This window comes from Pyxicephalus adspersus, chromosome 6 (assembly GCF_032062135.1).
Source record: "Pyxicephalus adspersus chromosome 6, UCB_Pads_2.0, whole genome shotgun sequence".
Classification (NCBI taxonomy): domain Eukaryota; kingdom Metazoa; phylum Chordata; class Amphibia; order Anura; family Pyxicephalidae; genus Pyxicephalus; species Pyxicephalus adspersus.
In genome coordinates, this window is record NC_092863.1 from 81942963 (window position 1) to 81963131 (window position 20169).

Consider the following 20169-nt stretch of genomic DNA (forward strand, 5'->3'; position numbering starts at 1 on the left):
TTCACTTCTCTTCTACTGATTCCACTGTGCAAGTATTGCCTGCTATTTCAGTTTTATATAGTTTCATATAGACTATAAAGGAGAGGGATTCTGATGTATTCCTGATTGCAGCTTGCTGGTGCCACCTGCTGTACATCAACCTGCTGTACATCATAGTAAGTGTTCAGCAGTTGTCTACATGATTGCTTTCTTTGGAGATTAACATTTGTAGATTTAAAGGTACTGTGATAAGGACCACCAAAGTTCAAACATGTGTCAGGAGAGATATGCAAATAATTCCAAAGCCATAACAAAGGACTATTGTGTTTCAGGCTAAAAGATTAAAATTGCATGACAAATTGTGATGGATTGTAGGCAGGATGTATACTTTAGATATTGTAAGCAATAATGCCATTATAGCTACTTACTTTTTTTTTCCTTTTTGATTAGATATCCTTTTTAAATCAAATAAAAAAAAATAGAGTATGCTTATGCATTCATTTCAAATGAAAGAGGAGAAGAGAGCTCATACAAGATGGGAGTTTTGTACTGGCAACACAGATATTATCATGTGATTGTCATGGGGTATTAAGTATAATATTAGAATAGGAATATGGCCAGGGGTATGGGGATGTTGGCATGGGCTGCTTGTGAATCTGTCCATGGTGTAAAACACAGATCTGACCTTCAACAATTAAACCAATATATATATATATATATATACTTTGAATCATCAACATTTTCTGTTCAGCTTGTGCTGTACTGTATGCCCTTCCCAGCTAAAAGTCATTAATACTGAAGATAAATTAATTTAGTAGGACTAAGATGCAGCCAACAGTGTCTACAAATATTTGTTGGTGGCTCTATCATTGCCCTAAAGAATAGGTCCATGATGTATTCTACTTTTTCATGCAAAGAAGCATAAAATCTACTGTGTTTTTAGTGCCATAGCATGTCTGTTGTTTTTCAAAAGGCTCTAAAAACTTGGGCAAGGTTCGGAGCTACAGTGGGAACATGAATTCCTACTTGGCTCCCGGTATTTGGCCAACTGCTCAGCCACCTACCCCACTACACTGGTTCCTCCTAAAGAACCAGGGGCAACAGTGACTGGTACTGAACCACTTACAGCCACCTCCATTGATGCTCTGTTGGGCTGTTGCAGGTGAGAGTGGAATTCCATTCAAGGAAGCAGTTCAGTGGTATGAGGAAGTCGTAATGGCATGACTTTTCTGAATGATGTGGATTTGAAGAAATGGAGCAATGGGTATGTTTTTGAACAGAAAGACTGTGAAACTGGCATTGGTCAACCTCGTTTTGCTCCTAATGATGGCATACTTTTTGTTGTGAATTAAAAAAAAACTTCACAACAAAACACTTCTCTCATTGACATCTTAATTCTTAGTGATTGCCATATAAGGGGTCACGGAAATATTTGTTATATTCCAGTACAAATACAAAAACTGAACCATGCAAGCAATTAGTCTTAGAAAGTTGTGTTTGATCCCGTAATGGGTCCAACTTAAACTTTAGCCATTCGTTCTTTCTGCAAATTTATGTAGAAATCCAAGCAGCTGAATGCTGTCTAATGCGTATCTTTACAACAGGCTCACAAATGGTGACCCGGAACATTTGCTAAATTTGGAATAAATGAACAAACCATGGGTAGATTAACTAATCACTAGTCACAGTAAATGAGAGCAATGCTGCTGATGACAGTAAGGTCAAATAAGCAAATATGGGAGAATGGTGTAACAGTGAAAAGTATACCAATAAACATTTGTGGGGACATCATAGGTAGGTGTTATTTCTTAAAGCTAAATTCCAGCTATACCTCCAGTCTTGCACGATTGTACAGGCTCCTATCCTGTATTGAAATTGCATATTTTACTGCATACTAAACTACTCACATTGTACATTAGAAGATACAATAAGCCAGAAAACAAAAAAAAACTCATGCAACATCTAAGGAAAAATAAACTGCAATATATTACATTTTTCATTTTAAGATAAAGTGGCAGATTGTGCCTGGGAGACATCAGGGCAAGAGGGGATACGCATATGTAGAATAGGAGCAGGAGGTTGTACAGGGAATCCCTTACTGTTTATATGCCTGGGGCTTTTTTGCAAACTGTTTGCCATAGACTCAGCACACTGGTATGTATACTTTTATGTGTATATTTTTACAGACACACTGGACCATATTATCATGCAGTAGAACCAAAGCATTAAAGAATTCGTGCTGGAAAATATGTTTGACTATTGCAAATGAAAAGACAAATGTGAGTACTGGTAATGTGAGTTAATGAATGTATCAGCATACTGTGCTGAGCTGCCATGAATTATCATATGGATTTAAAGATTGCTCAGAAAGTGTCATTCTATGTCACGCTGTGATTACCTGAATCGGCTAATTTCTATTTTTTTCTTGGAACTCAGCACTGCCACAATCATTACAGCTCATGCAGAGCTAATTGTGAAAACTGCATGCTGATGTCAGGTTAGAAGGTCTGTATGAGTAAATCAGAAACTCCAACTTTGTGCAGAGCTCATCCCTCTAGGGTTAACCATGCATGTTACAAAGATTTAACAAACCTTATGACACATTATTCTTGCCTCACTTATGTGGATGATAAATATTGCACATGATGATAGCTGCTAAACTCTTTGTAAATGTGCGCTAGGTGGGAGATCCCGAGTTAATAATTCTGAATCATACCATTGTATGGAATACTGCAGCCTGACACATCTTAGGTGGTTCCAATACTTGAATATATTGAATGCAGATCTGTCTGTATATGATAGCAAGACACAGTCAGATTACCTGTTTCAGATATCTTTTTTTATAATCAGGATTCTGTTCCTAGAAATAAAAATGGTGTAGCTAATCTGTTAGAGCAGCGAAGACATTTTGAGTTTATTTTTGTATTACAGGGACAGTGGGCCTGATTTATTAAAACTCTCCATGTCTGAAGAGAATACACTACATCATTGAGCTGAGTAATCCAGCAAACCTACAATAGATCTGGTCTAGGATTTAAAACATTTGCTAACAAATAGCAAATGATGTTTAGGAAATCCATTCCCAGCTTTACTGGATCACCCAGCTTCACTAATGAAAGTGTATTCTCTCCAGACATGGAGAGCTTTAATAAATCAGACCCAGTGTGTCTGGAAATAGCCCACCCCTAGTTTTGTAAACCTATTCAAATGCATTTTCTTACAACTCTCCCCCCACTTTGCATTGAAGAACACATGCTTGTCTTTTGAGCTTCTTGCCAACTGGTGTCAGATATAGGAAGAACACTACCCTCAATGTGACAGCTTAAATGTAGTGATTGGTTGCTGAAGCTCTATTTCTATCACATAGGGATTTAACATGATTCTTTAGGGAAGACTCTGGAAGTATGGGAAGGTGGTAGGGAAGTTTGGCTGAGCAAATACACAGGCCTGGGTTGGTTTAATATGTGCAGACACTGTTTCTTTGCCCTTATTAGTAACCCACAAATAATAAAAAAAAAAATGTTACATAATAAAATGCATACTAATCCATATGTATAGATCAGTGTTTCTCAACCAGGGTTCCTCCAGAGGTTGCTCACTGCAGTTTGTGCCTCTCAGGTCAGTTTAACTGATACCAATGATCTTTTTTGGCTATCTGTAAGGGTGACAGTCTTCCCACTGACCAACTAATGTACTGTTAGCTGTGGATATAGTAACTATAGAAGGGATTCCCTGAATATCTGAAAGTTATTTCAAGGGTTTCCTCTGTTAAAAAGGTTGAGAAACACTGGTATAGACCCTGCCCTTGAGTAGAAGTGTTCAGATATGTTTTTTTTTTCCTGCTGTAGCCAATCTAAGTGCTTTTTTTTTATTTTGATAATTTGAAAATGTTTCAAAGCCCAAATCATAATTTGATTTTGTTAGCTAGGTTCTGTTTCACCATACTGAAGTAGCCTGCATTAGATGGGCTAATAAACTGAGTTATTTTATTAATTACTAGCCAACTAAATGCTAAGGAGTTACTCTTGTGAGCTGGGAAAAGTGATAAAGATTTAGGGCATGCATTCTAAGGTGTTTTTTTTCTTGGGTCTAATTCTTGAGGGTTGTGAGTAGTGTTGGTGTTCGATTTCGGGTTGTCCTTATATTCGACCCGAATATGGCTGTTCGAATTCGGATAGACCCGACCCGAAAAAACTCAGGATTTGACTGCAAAAATTTTGGAAAAAAAGTTTAAAAAATAAAAATAAAAATTTATCTTAATTGTTTTGTGTGTGTGTTTTTATTTTAACTTGTTTTTTTTTTACAGGTTATCTGACAATGACATTATGAATTATAATGTCATTGTGGGATTCCCGAACCATTGGAACTTTGCGGTTACAGCTAATTGGAAGCACGTGCCTTCAATCAGCTGTAACCGCAGGCAATACCAGGGCAATAGAGGTTGAATGGAGATACGTATCTCCATTCATCACCTCTACTGCTCTGTGATTGGCTGGGAAATAGGAAACCCTGATGACAGCTCAAGCATCATCAGGATTTCCCTTTCCTCAAGCCAGTCAGGGAGCAGGGCAGTCAGCAGAGCTTTACTATGCTGACAGCTCCGCTCTCCTGATTACTCCCACAGCCCTAGAGGAGCTGTGACATGTATTACAGATACAGAACACTGTATTACAGATACAGAACACAGAGCTCTGACATGTGTTCTGTATCTGTAATACATGTCACAGCTCCTCTAGGGCTGTGGGAGTAATCAGGAGAGCGGAGCTGTCAGCATAGTAAAGCTCTGCTGACTGCCCTGCTCCCTGATTGGCTGAGGAAAGGGAAATCCTGATAAGGAAACCACACATGGAAGAAACCATTATGTAATATTGTAATTAATGAATCATCACACATGTGTATACGAATAGATACCATACAAGTATTGGTAAGCTTTGTTTAATCATATTACAAAGTTCTATGTATGGAAATCAAGGTGAATTTTGTACAATTAATATGAGACAATACTGTAACCCCTTACTAGGCATGAGCATTTTTCATTATTTTCAATGAGTGGTTTTTATGGAAATGATTTTTCTAGAAAATACTGGTTTTAATGTTGGCATAATGTTGCCAAAACAAAAATTCCCAATTTTGCTTCTTAAACTGCTATTTGAGTTCTAAAATATACTAATTTTTATGTGAAGGGTGATATTTTGTGTTTTGGGGTAGATTATTTTTATTATATTTATTTTTAAATATTTTATTTAGCTTTTATTTTGGGCCTTTTTTGTAAATTAAAATTGCCCCCAAAAAATTGTAAACACTTACCTTGTTGCCACTCAAACTGCTAAATACTGCCCAGATCCAAAGAAATTGCCAGACTATTGGCCAGTGTGCAGAAATTTACGTTTCCAAAAAATGTCATTACAGGTAGTCCCCAGGTTAAGGACATCTGACATACGGATGACTCCTGGATACTAACAGGGTTTCTCTGCTGCTTGTGTGCAGGATGGAGGCTTGATGGGGGGAGGGGGCAGTTTGCATGACTTGCAGAAGAAATATTTTGCGTATTCAGCTCTTTCTGCAGCCACTTGTAACTCTTTAATGTCTTTAACCAAGACACACTCTGCAGTTGTTTCTTTTTGCATATCAAAGCAAAGATTGCTTCAAAAGTTATTAATTTCTAGGCTCCATAAAGTTTTTTTTCCTTGCTTTGTTTGTGAATAACTGACACCACACTGCCTAATAATATGTTGAGACAAACATCTGTCCTAACTGCATTTATTAAAATAATGTACCTGTTCCAACTTACATACAAATTCAATTTAAGAATAAACCAACAGTCCCTATCTAGTATGTAACCTGGGGACTACCTGTATCATGGTACCTTGCAGCGCTTACATTTTCATATTACTAAAGGATACAATGGTAGAATGGAAGTCAGAAGGAGAAATGACATTGCTCAAGTTGGTGGCTTCTTTGGATGGATGAATATAAGGACATGATCTAATCACCCTTTTAACTCCCAAGTTCAGCTCTGCTAACCCTGAATGTTTATATCAATGCAGAATAAGGAGAGAAAAGGAGATCAGTGAATATTAGTGTCAGGGTTGCTTATCTTAGAGACAAATTTTAATCTCCTTATTGATCTATATTCCACTCAAAGAGCTGTTCGTCAAGGGATGTTGAATAAGCTTTATAGTTCTTTCATGTCATAGTTCTATCATATTATGTATTTGAACTATACACAAGCAGTGATAAATGTGAATTTTGCTATTGGATTATAAATTATCATTATTTTCATTTTAGGAATCATTTTAAACTGAGTAATAATCCTCCATTTCTTGGAAATTAAAATGATAACAAATAACCTTTCTTCTAAAAGTGCTCTACTATACTATATTTTTATTGATGAACTATTATTATTATTAATCCAAAAACAAATGACCTTCATTGGTTGTCTATTCTGCAATTATTTGTGCAAACTTGCTTTATTGTCAAAATACATTTTCCTCTTGTGCTTTTAGAAGCAAAAAACCTTAAAATGAATGTTATTGCAAACCAATACGCACACAGTTTAACTAAAAAAATTTTATTAACAATGTAAAATGTAGAGTATTTTACAATCAGAGCTAAGTTTGGCATGCCCTATCAGTTATAACACTATGTGCAGACACCATGCTTCAACGTTCTATAGTAACAATATATGATAAGTTGTCTTACTAGGATATGAGGATATATTGGAGGAAGAAAGGAGGGGATTGAATACAAGACCTTCATATATATGTGTAACATTTTCAAAATTGTGAAAATCACACTATTCGAATGGGAGGAAAATACTGATGATCATCATCAAGCTTACAGTAATATTTACAAGCCAGATAACTAGTTTTCATCCTCGAGTTAACAGGTTAGAAACTTGGCTGAGGTCTTGGACAAAAAAATCCTGGTGCGTTGTGGAAGACTAATCATGATTAAGACAAAAAAAATACAAATCAAAGTACAGTTAATTGGCCTTTGATAACATTGATAATAATTGCTTTCACTGTCTCTATACTGAACCTTCGATGGGATGCTGATGGAATGGTTTCCCTAAAGCACAATACGAGGACATCAAAACAGTTTGCATATTTTATGCTTGAGAACTTTTAGTGTTCATAAAGTCTGTTCGGAAATGTTCCAACCAACCACTGACAGTTTTTGGACCAGGACACAGGTCAATGTGAATGTCATTTGTCTCCAGGACTATAGCAGAAGTTCTGAAAAAGGCAGTTTAGGCAACACTGAATACATAATGGATCACCCAACCTCAATACGAGATATGACAGCAAAAGTCAAATTATAATGTATTTGTGGAAAGAATGGCTTTTCTTTATTATTTTTTAACTGGAGATGAGGCAACATAATCCAAAGAATCTTCTCTTTCTTCTTCTGACAAGTGGATACGGTGTTAAGTTGAGGAGGCTACTGTCGTCTGCAATAAAACAAATATATGTATTATTAATCACAGTAAACAGATTAGATGATTTAGGAGCGAATTACAAAAGAAAAAAAGGGTTTATGCCCCTAATAAAAATATATTCTGGTCAGTTTTATGCACTGGAAGGTTTATAGCAAGTATCACCCCATTCCACCTGCTGCCATTTGTATGAAAACTCATAGGCTGGGCTGCCGAGAGTCAATGAATTTCACAGTACGGAGGACTTGACCTCCTCCATGCGAGGATCAAGAAATTCTTCAATACTTGATACTACTGGTTTCAATTTACCACTTTTGTGGAGTATAGTCACTACCTGGGCCTGTCTTGATCAAATAAGCCCACTGTGTAGTCCTTTCACGGTATATCTAGATTTACGCAATGTCAACCTACGAAGCAAGACACCCGTATAAATCAATTGTCTCCTTCGCTCTTTCTGCACCTCATCACCTGCTCTCCATGGCCTGGATTAATACCCTACTAACCTCAGCGGCATGCAGCCATTACCTGTAAACTGTACCTGTTTTTTTGTTTTTTTATCTACATTGTTATTCTTTACATCATTATCTGCAGTCCCTATTTTGTTTGCACATGTATACTGTTGTAAATTTCCCTGGTTATTCCTCATTGTCTCTACCCCGCCTTCCCTGGGCTTTGTAATGTACTGCTGCTGGTTTATTTGCCTACTCCTCTGTGATACATTTTTCCCTGCTGCTCTTCCCCTAAATAAAAATCCTTAAAATAAAGAATGTTTGAATAGTAAATAAATAATGAAAAAGAAATTATTCGGCTGGTTCCAAGCTTGATTCGCTGCTGCCAGAAGACAATATTTTATGCATTATTTTCTCTGTACTTCCTGTATCCACTTCCTACTTTCCAAGCCCTTAGTCTTCCTAATAGTCACATTGGTGGTTCCATAGTTGCCAAATGTTCCAAATCATGCAGGGCAATCCTAGGATTTGGGGCTTGCCAGGCTCATCAGGCTTTCCCAGACTTTTGGCATAGACTTGCATGCCCTGTGCAGCTTTTTCCGTCTCAGATCCTTCAAGGTGCCAATCCTAATTGTTGGAAACTATGCCCGTCCCAGTTTTGTAATAAGGAAAAAAAAAACTACTGCACCCCTCTCCATTTTTTGCTACTTCTTCCTCCTTTTAGATTGTAAACTCTTTTTTTAAAACTTGCCTACCTGCCTTCTTCTGTTTCTTAAACCCCCAATACTTACCCACCAATCCATTTCCCCCCTCCTATTGTGTGATACTTCCCCCACCTCCTAGATTGTAAGCTCTTCAGGGAAGGATCCTCTCCTCCCATGTCACTGTTTGTTTCTGTCTGTCATTTGCAATCCCTATTTAATGTACAACACTGTGTAATATGTTGGTGCTATATATATACTGTCTAATAATATTAATAGCAGCAGTTAGCCAATCACTAAGCAAGATTTGACATTTCAGAAAAAAATCTGTACACCTGTATGTATATTCAGTTCATATGCTAAATTATTTATGTGCTTTAGTTACCCATTCATTCAAGACAGTGTAAAAATAAAAACAGAATTGTACATGCATGTGCAAAAAAAAAAAAAAAAACAGTTTATAATACAATAGGTAAAAATTAGCCCCAATAGTTTTTTTTATTTGCTAGTTCTTGGTTCAGATTTAAAGTTTGGGAAACAACATGCATACACTGCAGGGTCAACTACAGGGCAGCAAAGAGAGGAACTTTGTGGCATTCTAGTATTCTGATTGATTGGAATATAAAAGAAAAATACATTGTAACCAGGGCTTGATGTCTTGTATATAAATAACAAGTCATATGAATTATGCTGCAGCCTGTTATTTTATGGGTTAGGGTGGTATGTCATTTTGTTTAACATTTTTAATAAAATATATATATAAAGGTAAATGGTTCTAGCAGAAAAATGATATTTGGATCCATCCCCTAAAAAAATGCGTCTACATGTAATTTTAATGTGTGCATAAAAAGAAAACTTACACAAAACATATATTCCCTTTCAAACTGTCTGAAATAAAATTGCTGCTATCACAAAGACATAATAAAGCATCTCCCCTGTAATCAAAGACTAATATGTTGCATTGAGTTCTTTTCTATTTATATCTCCATTCTCTTACCCAAACTGACTTGTATAAAAGGATAAGGGATTATGGGTGACAGGGCATACTGGGAAACTGTGCCTCTTCTGAAGCTGGATGCAAGCAAATTAAACCACCCAGAAAAAAATTACTTTCATCCATTGGTACAAAAATTCCCTTGAAGATGGTGAATGAGGACAGCTGTCCCTGCTGTCCTTTTATAGCGGCCGAACACTTAATGGCCCCTATTGATTTTTTTTATTGCACAAGTTATTAGCAAAACCACAGTTCAGGTTATTACTTGCTCCATGTGTTGTACAAGCAGAGTATAATGAATTCCAATTTAGGAGTAATTCACTTAGCCCACAGTTTGGTATAATTAATTATCATTGAACTCTCATTGATCAAAAGATGTTGCATGTTTTTTTAGTTAAAGAGTTAGGAACCAAGGGTGATTAATTGACATCATTTGTTTTATTCATTAAAATTGTACTTAAAAACATTGCAGTTCTTACAGAGTACATAGAGCTATACCTGCCTCAAAACTTTAGTATAGTCTGTATCCCAGCTATGCATACCAGGGCAGATCTGGTGGAGGCCAAGCAGCATTTTTTTTATTTTTGCACATTTAGAGAATACTGGAATACACACAGAAAACCTGTCAAAGTCACATTTTTATTTCATGCTATTTGGTTCTAATGTGGTATTTGAATCCAAGACTCCAGAATGAAGAGTGCTGACCACAGAGCTGCCATGCTGCACACCTACTGCAGAAAGAATTGTGCATTGTGTTGGTGGTGTTGTGTAGAAACACAACTATTGAAGGCTGAAATGTGTGACCAGATAATTGTCAATACATTGTAAAATCACTTGGGTAAACATTCAGTGCACCCAACACAAATTTAAGTTTTTTGTAGATGTTGGTGATTTACATCACAATCTTTTATTCCTCTGAATGGAATAAAAAATAATTTACTGGCTTTAAAACTGACCTTGGAGCAAGAGAAGAAGTTATTTTTGCAGTGCCACTACTCTGCATTACAAGGGTTACGAGGGGTATTTACTGTTACGACAGAATTATGCTAACCTCCTGGACCCACTGAAGGAGGCAAATAACACGAAACGCTGTGGAAAGTTGACCAAAGGGATCCTTTTTTTGCAGGAAAATGCACCTGTGCACACATCCAATGATGTGGCTGCCAAATTGAACACCCTGGGTTTCCAACTGGTCCACCATCCCCCCTACTCACCTGACCTGGCCCCTTCAGACTATTATCTGTTTCCGAATTTGAAGAAACACCTGAAGTGGCAACGTTTTGAGGACATGGTTTTGGTTTGCGGCCCAACCAAAGGACTTTTATTTGAACAGTCTAGAAAAGCTGCAACTACGCTGTACCAAGTGCATCAGTCTCAGGGGGGAAGATGTTCAATAAACGTGTTATTTCATACCTCTGGCTCTCTTCTTTATGGGCAAAGCCAGGAACTTCTCAGCACCCCCTTGTAAATGCTAATTTTGTATAGAGGATGATAAATGAAGTGAAATACATTTATTTCACCTTATTTCTCACTCCCTTGGCAGCCGGCACTCATCCCCACTTCCAAAATGTGGCGAGCCCTCAGCATCCCCCCAATGCAAGGGGAGCCTCACTGTATTGACAACCTTTTGTTCAGTCTGAACATTATCTTTAATGTTTTTTGCAGTCTTTAAACATAAACCTAGCGTATTGCAGTCAAAGGGCCTGATTTATTAAAGCTCCCCAAGGCTGGAGAGGATACACTTTCATCATTGACGCTGGGAGATCCAGCAAACCTGGAATAGATTTCCTAAAAGTCATTTGTTAGCAAATGTTTTTAATCCTGGACCAGATTCATTCCAGGTTTCTGGATCACCCAGCTTCACTGATGAAAGTTTGTCCTCTTCAGCTTTGGGGAGCTTTAATAAATCATGCCCAAAGACTCTGCCTTTCTATGCCCATTATATATTCTTTGCTAACCGTGGGTTTAGGGCCGACAATCAATGGCGATAGGCAAGCAGATGACTCATCAGGTACAATGGGTAGAGATAGATCTGTCCATTCTGAAATTATATAAATGCGTAGTGACTCATCAAAGTCTTTCTTATAATTCATCAATGGAGTTTACGTGTGGGGATTCTTCCAAAAAATTCTGCAAGTAACTTTCTGTCATTTTTATATAGGTAAGGAAAAATTAAAAGGACTGTCCATTCAACTAAATGTTGATTGCGTTATGTAGCAAAAGGTGAATTAGCCATATATTTCAGAACTTAAATTCCCCCCCAGCTTTACATGTACTTAATATAGACTGGGCATTTATACTGACGTTAATTTTGTTATTTGATCCCAGGCATTTATCTGTAAGATTTAATTCTCCATAGGTAAATTTTTTTTTACCATATATTTTGAATAGAATTAGAGTAAAAATGTAAGCTCTTTAATTTTATGTAAATGATCATAACTAATCATACCTAATCCCATGTGATCATGTGTTGAAAACCTTTGATTTGATATACATATAAAATTTTTATGTTGTCCAGAAAAGTGTATGATGGAAGGTATGTGGCTTTTTGGTTGTAGATATAAAAATTCAAGAGAAATTCACATTTACAATTCACAACAGAGGAGCAGAAATCTACCAATAGACAACTAAACACACAGCAGGTGTTTCTAAACTGTTTAAACAACCAAAATGGACGTTGAAGTCTTTGTTGTGATCTTTGAGAATGAATTACTTCACAATACAAGTACCTAGTATTGTGTATTGTACTTGTACCACCTAGAGAGGTCAAGGATTTTATCGAGGGACTTACAGTTTGTAAAGCACTTTTAATAGCATCTCAGTATATATATATATATATATATATATATATATATATATATATTTATATATATATCATTAGTTACCCCTAGTCTTGGCACATATGCACTTTAATCTGTTTCTCTGTAGGGTTCTGTTATACTTCTGTCCTAGCAATCATCTTAAAAGGTACACTAACAGTGGGAAGAATCTGATAGAGGTTCAATCCCTTCCTAACTCTATCCAAAACTAAAAAAAAAAAAAAAATCAAACTCAAGAAGATTAGGACAATATAATCTTACCTTGGTTTTTTAATGGCAAAGGCATGGTCTCCCTGAGTTTGCTTAAGAGGTTTTTCATTTCCCTCATGTCTCTGAAAAACAATGGAAAACATCTCCATTATTATGGAATTTATCCAACTGAAGAACCCATTTTTATTGAGCCTATATGGAATTTAAAGATTTAAAATTCAGGGCTTGCAAGCCTTCCCTCTCTACTATACTTTTACAAGTATATGTCTATACTCAAGGTCTAAACTGGGAGAGGAACATGTGGACTGGTTGTAATGTAAATGCTCACTTATAAATAATCAAGAACACCTGTCCTTGTCTCTTGCTCCATTGTCTCCTTTTTCCCCTTTTCCTTACTCTTTCATATGAATTACACAAATACTTGGTGACCAAACAGTCATCGTACCTCTCCGTGTTGTCAATGTCTGCGGAGACCTGCCAACACTGCTGGACATCTACTGGGGATGATGATGTGTCTTCTAAGATTGGAACTTCAGAACTCTCATCCATTTTGTAGTCTATTATCTTTGGACCGACACACTGTTCTCTTCCTTTCAGATAAGAACACAAGAGATAGAAACATAAATAAATAATAGGAATTTATTGGCCAAGGAAAAAAAACATTTACATTACAACTTTACTCCGCAATATTCCAATATATTTATGTACATTAGTCACTGCCTACACCTGGAATCATACTGATTCACAATGGTGACTCCTTGACCTTCCAGTGTGCTTCTATATTGGATCCCTGCTGACAAATGCACAAAACACCTAAAACCACCCATACACACAGCATAATGTCTTTTTGGGCAGGCAACAATGTGTAAAGTACCTGCAGAAAACCACTGACTGACTGTTCATTAATGGGAATGAATGATCTAATAAATGCTTGCCTTGCAAATCCTTAATAAATGTAGTACAGGTAGTCCCTGAGTTAAGGACATCCAACATAGGGACAACTCCTAGATATGAACAGGGCTTCCATGCTCGCTCGTGTGCAGGACAGAGGCTTGAAGGGGGGCGGTTTGCATGACTTGCAGAAGAAATCTTTTGCTAAACACAGCTGAGGTTGTGGGTGATCTTAGGCAGTTGATCTCCTCTGCAGCCTCTTGTAACTCCTTAATGACCAAGACAAACTCTGCAGTTGTTTCTTTTTGCATATCAAAGCACAGCTTGCTTGTTTTTTTTTTTTGCTTTTTGCTTTGTTTGTGAATAACTCACAGTGAAGATTAAACAGTTACTGACACCACACTGACTAAAAATATGTTGAGACAAACATCTGTCCTAATTGCATTTGTAAAAATAATGTACCTGTTCCGACCTACATACAAATTCAACTTAAGAACAAATCTACAGTCCCTATCTCGTATGTAACCCGGGGACTACCTGTATTTATCTTTGCTTAGTTAAGTGCTGCAATCAATATTTCTGGAAGAAAATTATATGAATGGTTGACTTTTTGTTATGTATTTTATTTATTTATTTTATAATAAAACTATTTTGTTTTAATTCACTTTTACTTTTTGAAGTGTTGTGAGAAGAACCATTACAGATTCCTGGAGGGTATCCTTCTTTCATACATAAAGAGTCTCTCTCACAACATCATTTAAAAAAAAAAAAAGAGAATATACTCATGTTTTCCATGTTAGTTGTTTTTAAAGGTCTTATTTGTGTACAAATCCCAAAGCTCCAAGACCCAGGAGAGGGTTATGATGTGGCAGGAAGTGTAATTCACCCTGGAGTGGTCCAATATAGAGCTATATATTAACCCCTCTTTGACTGCATTACATTTACCACTAAATATATGGTGGTAGACTTATTTCTAGATTCATCTGATTGGGAAGCTTTTATTGGTTACCTTTCCGCTGGTACTGGAGGGAGCTCAGAAGACACATAGATTTCAGCATTTCGGTGGTATACATTTCTAGGCAGCATTGCAGCTGGATATAAAGTCTGCAAATCTCTGGGTGGATCTCCCCATCTTCTGCTCTAAAAAAAGCATGACACATTAGAAAATGTTACACCCTTAAATACACATGGTAAAATGGTACAATGTCACAGGTTATATGCAGCAAAACCCTTTTCAGCTAAAGGCCATTAGAGACCCACGGTAAGCCACAAAAGTCTGCTGCAGGCTCCCAACCTATCATGAATGTATGTATGTATGTATGTATGTGTGTATATATATATATATATATATATATATATATACAAACTACCTACCTGTTAAAGTGCAAGGCCTGATTTTTTTTAAAGGTCTCTGAGACTGGAGAGGATAGTGAATCTTGGAAGAACCTTAGTGGTGCAACATAGCTGGAATGGATTTCTTAAAAATCATTTGCTATTATGTGGCAAATGTTTTCAGTCCTGGACCTGATCCAGGTTTGCTGGATCACCCAGGTTTTTCCAAACTGATCTATCTTCTCTAGTTTTGGAGAGCCTAATCGAATCAGGCCCAATAAAATAATCATAATAGCAATAACATCAAAATAATCAGGTAGAGACATTAGAATGTAATATGTCAGCACAATAAAAGCTAAAAGATAACATTAAATCAGTTTGAAGCTGAGGTCCAGTTCAGTTTAGTGGATGTTACCTAATAACCACTAAAATTCAGTAATATATAATAAAACTACTTTACTTTTGACTGAATCCCTTATTATGAGTTAAATCACTTGGAATCATTATTGATAAAAAAATAGAAAGTTACAGAAAAGAAAGTTAATCTACACCATGCAATACCCAATTTCTACCACTGGATGGCAATGCAGGTTTGGTGAACATGGTGCAGACATACAGAATGTTTGGAGAATTATTTTTTTTTCCCCAATACTGAAAATTTAAGCTAGCATTTTATTTATTGGTGCTAGTTACAAAATTAAATTACAGCCTTTATTTAGCAAATATACTATTCATACTCCTTAATTTACAGGTACCTGCTAATAGTGGCATTTGAACCTTAGAAACCTTTGTAGATGATAAATATGGTAGATGGTAGATGATAAATATGAATTTCACAGCCCAATCTATATTGCTTACTTTTGCCAATTCACTCAAGCAGTCATTATGTCAACAAATTACAAATTTAAAATTAAAGATGCCCTTAAACTACCGGCAAGTTCTACTCATTGCCTAAGAGCTCTGCATTGCAAAGGCGTCACAATACATAAATATAAGTCTATGGGTGAAAAAAAGTTAAAATACTTACCTTCTATACTGCAGTAGTGGCACTGTCTATGTAGATATGATTTTATATAGTGAGAAAACCATCCAGCTTACAGAACAAGTACAGTGCAAATGTGCATTGTCTATGTAGATATAAAAATATATGCTGGGAGTTATATCCAGCACACAGAACATGAAAAGAGGCACTGTGTAAAGTTTACATAGATATAAGAATATATACTGATAGTTCCATTGGTACTGTGCAGTGTTCATGTAGATATAATAATATATACTGTAATGAGAATTGTATTGGTATTTTTAGTTTTAGATAGAGAATTGGTATGAACAATTTGTAGCTGAGAATTGTACATTAAGCAAAATCCTGAGTGAGAGGAGTGGAAATTTGGAGAACTCTTAAGGGTAAATGGGAAGGCTGGGTATAATCCTAACCATTTCCACCAAATGTCTTTATTCCTACTACTTTATGGCAGCCTAATTTAAGACAATTAAATAATAAAATAAGATATGACAAAAAAATGACATATTGATGTTCATATATCAGATTTTACATTGTTATCAACATATGTTATACTTCTGTCCTAGCAAACATATATCAACATATATCTATATATCAATCTAATATCTATCTATCAATACCATATCTATCTATCTATCTATCTATCTATCTATCTATCTATCTATCTATCTATCCATCTATCTATCTATCCATCCCATATCTATCTATCTATCTATCTATCCATCCCATATCTATCTATCTATCTATCTATCTATCTATCTATCTATCTATCTATCCCAAATCTATCTATCTATCTATCTATCTATCTATCTATCTATCTATCTATCTATCTATCTATCTATCTATTATCTATCTATCTATCCCAAATCTATCTATCTACCTACATCTACTAAATGAATTTGGACATAATAAGTAGGACCGCTATGACTCCAGGACAACCAGAATTCTCAGGGTGTAGTAGAACACGTACCATGTAGCTAGAAATCTGCAACCATTCTTCATTAAAATAAAAGTTGAATATTTTTGGAGAATGAAGGAGCTGGAATTCTACTTCTCACACTCCAAGACTTTCCATATGGGTTTGTGTTTAGAACTGGTGACTAGGGTGGCTACAGAAGACTTTACACTTCATGTTGATGTTAAACACTGTTCTTAATGTGGAAGGAAGAAAATGTTTGCACCATAGCATGCAGCGGGTCTTATAAAATAGACTTAAAGTCATTGACCAGTTTATAACTGGGAACAGAATTCTTCAACATTCCCCCAAAAAAGACTTTTCATACCATTAAAGGTAACCTTGCAATAAAAAGAAAAGTCCATTTATTGCATCAGACATCTGTTGCCAACCCAGCTTTTTACAATGGTTCTGCCATCTGTTAGGTCTATTATTATTACACAGTATTTATATAGCGCCAACATATTACACAGTGCTTTACAAAGTCCATAGTCATGTCAGTGTCCCTACCTCAGTCCTATGTCTTTAACAGTCTAAGGTCAATCTTGGGGGAAAGCCAATTAACTTACGTGCATGTTTTTGGAATGTGGGAGGAAACGGGAGTACCCAGAGGATACCCACACAAACATGGGAGAAACCTGCAAACTCCATGCAGATAGTGTCCTGACCGGGATTAAAACCTGGGACCCAGCGCTACAAAGGCCGGAGTGCTACCATGTCTATCTGTGGTCTCTGTGGCTGATAACTAATCTAAATTTATGAAGATAACTATTCAGGGGTCAAGTCATCTTTTTGGGAGCACTTCCTGGGTAAGACTCTCCTTCTCTACGATCCCCATCCTGGGCTCTCTGCTCCCCACATTCCCTGCCTCCAGGGATGTACTTTGTGACTTCAGTCCCCAACCAGGTACCCCAAGTGCCACGTAGAAGAATAAGAATAATACCTTTGGTATAAAGTTCACTGGAGAGTTTTGTTCGACATTTGCGACCAGAGGAAAGGAACCACCACTGATGTGACAAGAAGTCTTTAAGTGCAAAGTCAATTTTGAAGATCCCCACAATAGTTAGCAACTAGCAGCAGACGCTGGGGTAGTTTACCAAAGTAGTTTACTACATCATTTAGCAGGATGATTTCCTAAAGGAAAAGCAAGAACTTTTACTTAGCCTGGTGAATAAGAATGAGACATGTGCACTTCAATCATCACACCCAATGCATGCAAAAAACCTTTGTTCTTTTTCATTTTCTATACATACAGGATTGGGTACTCCACATGCGCAAAGCTTCTTTTCATTTACAAACATTCACTATTTAAAGTAAAAACACACTTTCCAGAGCAAACATTCACTATATGTCCTTTTTAGTAAGCACTCATTACCCTCTATAGCTACAGGAACAATGAAGCAATTCATCTTCAAAACCTGAAACATTGCTGTCTTCCAGTTCTTCTCAGTACCACTTCATTAAAGATTATGTGGCTGCTAAGCCACTGATGGAATGGTAAGCCAGTCTCAAGTTCTACGTAAATGCAATCAGTACAATGCTGGGTTGCATCAAGCAGAGTCTTAGAACCCAAGCTGTTTTTTTTCTAAATTCTAATCCCTTCCAATGAGTGAATTCATTAGCATTATTTTAGTCACTGGCACACTTATGTGATTGACCCAGTGACTCATTTGGGTATCTGAGTAATATCTCGTTCTAGACATTTCTAAATAAGCTTTGCTTTTTATAACTGACACATTGTATACAATAAGCCTTGCAAAACCCAGATTGTGTACGTTCCTTATCATCTTCTGACTTAATCAAAGCTCTTCTAAACGACAAAAAAAGACACTGTCATCTCAATTACAGCGAGTCAGCAATATTATTTTAATGTATTATTTTCTTAAAATGTAGCTTTGCATAAATCTCAATGTTTTATTGTTAACTAGGGGCTTAAATGGGTCTCATGAGTCATCATAAAGACTATTTTCTGCATTGAAAAGAGATCAAAGAGCTAATGAATATTCAGGCATTCATTTGGTTACGCATTAGAAAGGAATAGAAAAAAAAAACATAAAGATGAAAGTATTAAATCAAACTGTATCGGCTGTGTCTGTAGGCGAAAAACGCACAACTGGGAAATAGTTCAAACTAATGCTCTACCTACATGGGAAAATATCATGAAATGGGCGCAGCAATGATATGTAGGGCACAACAGATGAGTTTCTGGGCAGGAATGTGTGGAATATATATATACAGTCTGTAGAAAATTAAAGGTTAGGGATTAGTATGCACACACAAGTCAGAGGCGGAGTGGTACTCATATGTAGAGTAATTTCCACCCTTTTGTGATCAGATTAAAATTAACATTACAGTGAATGAAGGATGACCACTGAGATGTCTAAAAGAAGTTCCAAACTCCATTGTAAGTAGGGGAGTAGAAGCAGGAATTGTATTAGGGGATCTCTGCATGGCAACCATGGTGCTATGATGATGCACCCCCAGGGGAATGTCTATGACTGTCTGGGCTCAGAGAGCGTTTGCTGAATAATGCTGGCTGTCAATAGACATATACAACATATACTAGTGGAAAATATTGCATGGGGCAGTTCTGGACTGGAGGTAATGATTGCTTCTTATATTGGTAATGGGATATTCAGTTTTCTAATAGATGTGGTCTCCTTGAAATACCAACAAATGTTCTGCTCCTAATTTTCTCTTTCTGATTACCATTACTTGGTATAACCAAATTCATGTCAATTATTTGTTGAAAGAGAACCAGTCAAACTTTTTATTTTAACATTTGCAGCTTTTATTACTTTAGTACCTGGAGATTTTGTTGAATCTTTTTTTGGTGAATTATTTTTACAAAGAATGACAGAGTTCTGATAACATCTGACAGCTGATGTGTGAAGTTCAGATGTCAGAAAAGTTTAGCACACTTTCGGTGGGGGATCCTTTCAGTGGGTGGCTCTTTTCTAGGTAGATGGAATTTTCTCAGACTTCTCTGGTCTGCATTCTTGTTAATGACATCTGTATTTTTACACTAAACTGCGGATCTGTCATTTGCACACTTAACTGGCTGGTCAGATGAATTTATGGATCAATAATTGATCAGTCGTCAGTCCACAAAGATGTGAATAATAATCTTTTCTTCTGAGCATTGGGGGTGGGAATGGAGTAAACCACAGAACCATGGGACCTTCAAAAAGGATTTATTTGATTGTTTGTACACATGACACGTCTTGTGTATTTGGGATCAATATTTACCAACACGTTTCATCATTTCACATGGGAATGAAGACCAAACAAAATTTGGTTGATCCACTTCTGAATCTCAAAGAAACCCAATCAATGATTTTATAAATGGACCCATGTGATCTGGGATTTACCCACTTTCT

General features: G+C 36.5%; 1 protein-coding gene across 3 annotated transcripts in view; it reads right to left on the bottom strand.

The window, feature by feature from the left end:
- Positions 1-6534: 6534 nt before the first annotated feature.
- The window catches only part of RGS7BP (regulator of G protein signaling 7 binding protein), a 57575-nt gene continuing 43940 nt past the window's right edge, over positions 6535-20169 (bottom strand). For 2 of the 3 annotated variants that reach the window (XM_072413806.1, XM_072413809.1), the window contains 4 exons: positions 14491-14621; positions 13036-13180; positions 12642-12712; positions 6535-7432 (listed from right to left, as the gene is read on the bottom strand). In XM_072413806.1, the coding sequence (XP_072269907.1) occupies positions 7341-7432; positions 12642-12712; positions 13036-13180; positions 14491-14621 (439 nt within the window). In that variant the 3' untranslated portion in view covers positions 6535-7340. The remainder of the gene's footprint in view (positions 7433-12641; positions 12713-13035; positions 13181-14490; positions 14622-20169) is intronic. The other variant, XM_072413808.1, reaches the window with a different exon arrangement.